The sequence below is a fragment of the Populus euphratica genome, unplaced genomic scaffold, assembly GCF_000495115.2.
Source record: "Populus euphratica unplaced genomic scaffold, PopEup_1.0 scaffold5872.1, whole genome shotgun sequence".
Taxonomy (NCBI): domain Eukaryota; kingdom Viridiplantae; phylum Streptophyta; class Magnoliopsida; order Malpighiales; family Salicaceae; genus Populus; species Populus euphratica.
In genome coordinates, this window is record NW_011505638.1 from 1 (window position 1) to 2787 (window position 2787).

A 2787-nucleotide genomic window follows, 5' to 3' on the forward strand; every position below is an offset into this window, starting at 1 on the left:
TGTGTGCGCGCACGCGCCAGATGCTTAAACAAGCAAAGGAATTTAGACAACACAGGATTTTCTCTTTAACCATAAGAAAATGTCCGATTTCATTAATATTGAGCTAGCCCAAAAAGCAAAATGCCACTAGGATTCTTCCACACACACAGGATTGTTTCTCAATATTTTCCCACCTCAATAATGAAGGCAGCCTAACTAGAACCCAAAAAGGGGAGAGGATTTATTTATTTATTTCTGTTTTTTCTTTCGAAACTATTTTTCATTATTAATATTAGCATTATTTATATCTTGATTCCAAATAGAGAGAGAAAAACTCTAGTAATTAGCATCACCGTAAGCCTCAAGAGCATCGCCAGTCAACCTACAAACCCGCCACTCAGTCAAAACCTTAGCGCCCATCTCCTCATAAAACTTGATAGCATTCACATTCCATTCCAGAACTGACCACTCCACTCTCTTAAACCCCATCTTCACCGCCTGCTCCGCCACCGCGGACAACAACATCTTCCCAAAACTTTTCCTTCTATAACACTCCCTAACCAACAGATCCTCCACGTGAAACCCTGGCTTCCCTGCAAATGTAGTGTAACTTGGCACAAACAATACGAACCCTGCCACAGTAACATTATCATCACCATCTTCATTAGCAACAACACTCTTAAATGTTTCGGCCTCGGGATCAGCAGCTACATGATCAACAAGGACGGTGCGTTCAATGGGAAGGAAAGCTGGAGAGTGAATATTTTTGAAGGGTTTGGAGGAGACCTCAAGGATAAAGACGGTGAAGGATTGGAAAGGAGGCGAGTTAAAGAGGGTGGAAGCAAGGGAGGATTCTGTTGCAGTGAAGAGATGAGTTTCATTTTGAAAGACAGCCATTTGATAAATGAGTTTGTGGATGTGAGGGACATCAGCGGGTGTTGCTAGGCGAATACGAGAGTAGAGTTGGTGTTGACCCACTAGGGTGGTGGAGGTGGCGATGGAGGCCAGAGCTGCTGCTGATGTAGTGGAAGCCATTGGTTTGGTTTTGGTTTTTTGTGATTTAGGGTTTATGGGCAAGAAATGAGGTTCTAGAGAAGTGAATGGATTGCTCAAAGAAAATGAAGTGTGAATTGTGGGAAGGCAAGGGGTTGTAGGGGTTTTTATAGAGAATTCCAAACAAGATATCGTTCTTCTTTTCTTTTTTTGCTCTTTCTTTCTTTGATTTCTCAAAGACAATCTCTCTTCTCACTTTCAATGTTTCTATCTTTGTCGTGTATATGTGTTTTCCTTGCAACTTCATTGTTCAACATAAGAATATTTATAGGTAACTTCGTGACTCTTGACAATGTGATAATGCATTCAAAGATGGCTCTATGAAAAATAAATAAATTACAGTTTTATGACGTAGAAGAAAGCTTCATTGGTGGAAATGAATTACTTTTTTGTAAAGCTGGAAGGATTATTCTCACCATTATCCAATTTTCTGAAGAAGCAAAATCCATTCGTAACACCATTCCACCACACCATTAGCTAGGCATTGTTCTCTAAGAAAACTAAGTTTTCTCGGCCTCTATCTCTTATTATAATTTATTTTTTCTTTTCATCCGAGAGTCATGATAATGAATATATGCTTCTAATGAGCTAGCTACGTGCAAGTTTGCATCTCAATTATCATTCAATTAAAAACTGAAAGACGACACCAATTAAGTTGTCTAGCCCTCTTTTTTTCTGAGAAAGCAATAACTTCATGGGTCGTTCGAGGAAGGATTCTATTTGTCTTTAGTGTATCTAACTAGGATTATATCCTTCTGTCCTTTTCTTTCCTCGTCGTTTTTTCGCATAAGGTCCAGGTTATGAGCCTAATTAAGTGACAAGCAGCTCGTGTCATCATGAAAATGGGGTGGGCCAAAGGATAAAACTTCGTAGGGCTACAGAAATAAAGAACATTGTATATATAGCTAAGCTTTAAGCCATGTCCAAGCTCAATGTGTGTGCTCATTGCATCTGATTAAAACCATGTACCCCCTCTGCATTCAAATCTTTGAGCAACTCTAGATGCCATGTATATAAATAATCTTGAAGTGTGATCTCTAGAGGAAATGTTAATCAAGATTCTTATTTTAGAACCTTCTACGTCCGAGTAATTATCATTAATTTCCATAACATGGGATGTATAGTTTTCTGAATTCACCATGCCTGGCGAAGAAGGCCCTTTAATGATCATTAATTAAGGCAAATAAATGATGATCTACTAAGGAAATGTATACCTGGCCTATTATTAAAATAATTTGACAAAAAGAATTACAGAAGTGAACTCGTTGACGAATGTAAATGGAAAATGAACCTCCTGGTAAAGCTTAAATGAAGAGATCGCATCATACCTTGCTCGTATTTGTGCAGACCTACTAAGGACTATTGTTTTCGTTAAGAAGAAGAAGAAGAAGAGTTAATTATAATTTAATTATTGCATGTTAATAAAATTTATTATTTAATCCTTGTCGTTATATAATAAAATTTTAATAATCTATGTATTTTTATATTCATCCATGATCTAATATTCTCGTGTTCTTTTTTCATCTTATTTAAAAATTTTATTTTTAGAATTAGATTAAGAAGACCCCGCGAACAATTGTTCAGAGTTGCTTCCCCCCCACGAAAGTCCTCGAAATTATAAAATAAAATATGGTATATAAAGTTAATCAGAATATTAATTCCATGCAATCGATTTATCTTTTTTTGCACTGGACAAGACTACCTATTACAAGGTGCTCTTAACTAAATGTTCAAAAATTAGAACATGGAGTATTT

General features: G+C 36.8%; 1 protein-coding gene across 1 annotated transcript; it reads right to left on the reverse strand.

Annotated features, from left to right (window-relative positions):
- Nucleotides 1-6: 6 nt before the first annotated feature.
- LOC105120250 (probable acetyltransferase NATA1-like) lies at nt 7-1233 on the reverse strand. Its single transcript, XM_011018431.1, has one exon. It carries the CDS (start codon nt 1012-1014, stop codon nt 316-318), a length of 699 nt encoding a protein of 232 aa, XP_011016733.1. The 5' UTR covers nt 1015-1233; the 3' UTR covers nt 7-315.
- Nucleotides 1234-2787: the final 1554 nt, after the last annotated feature.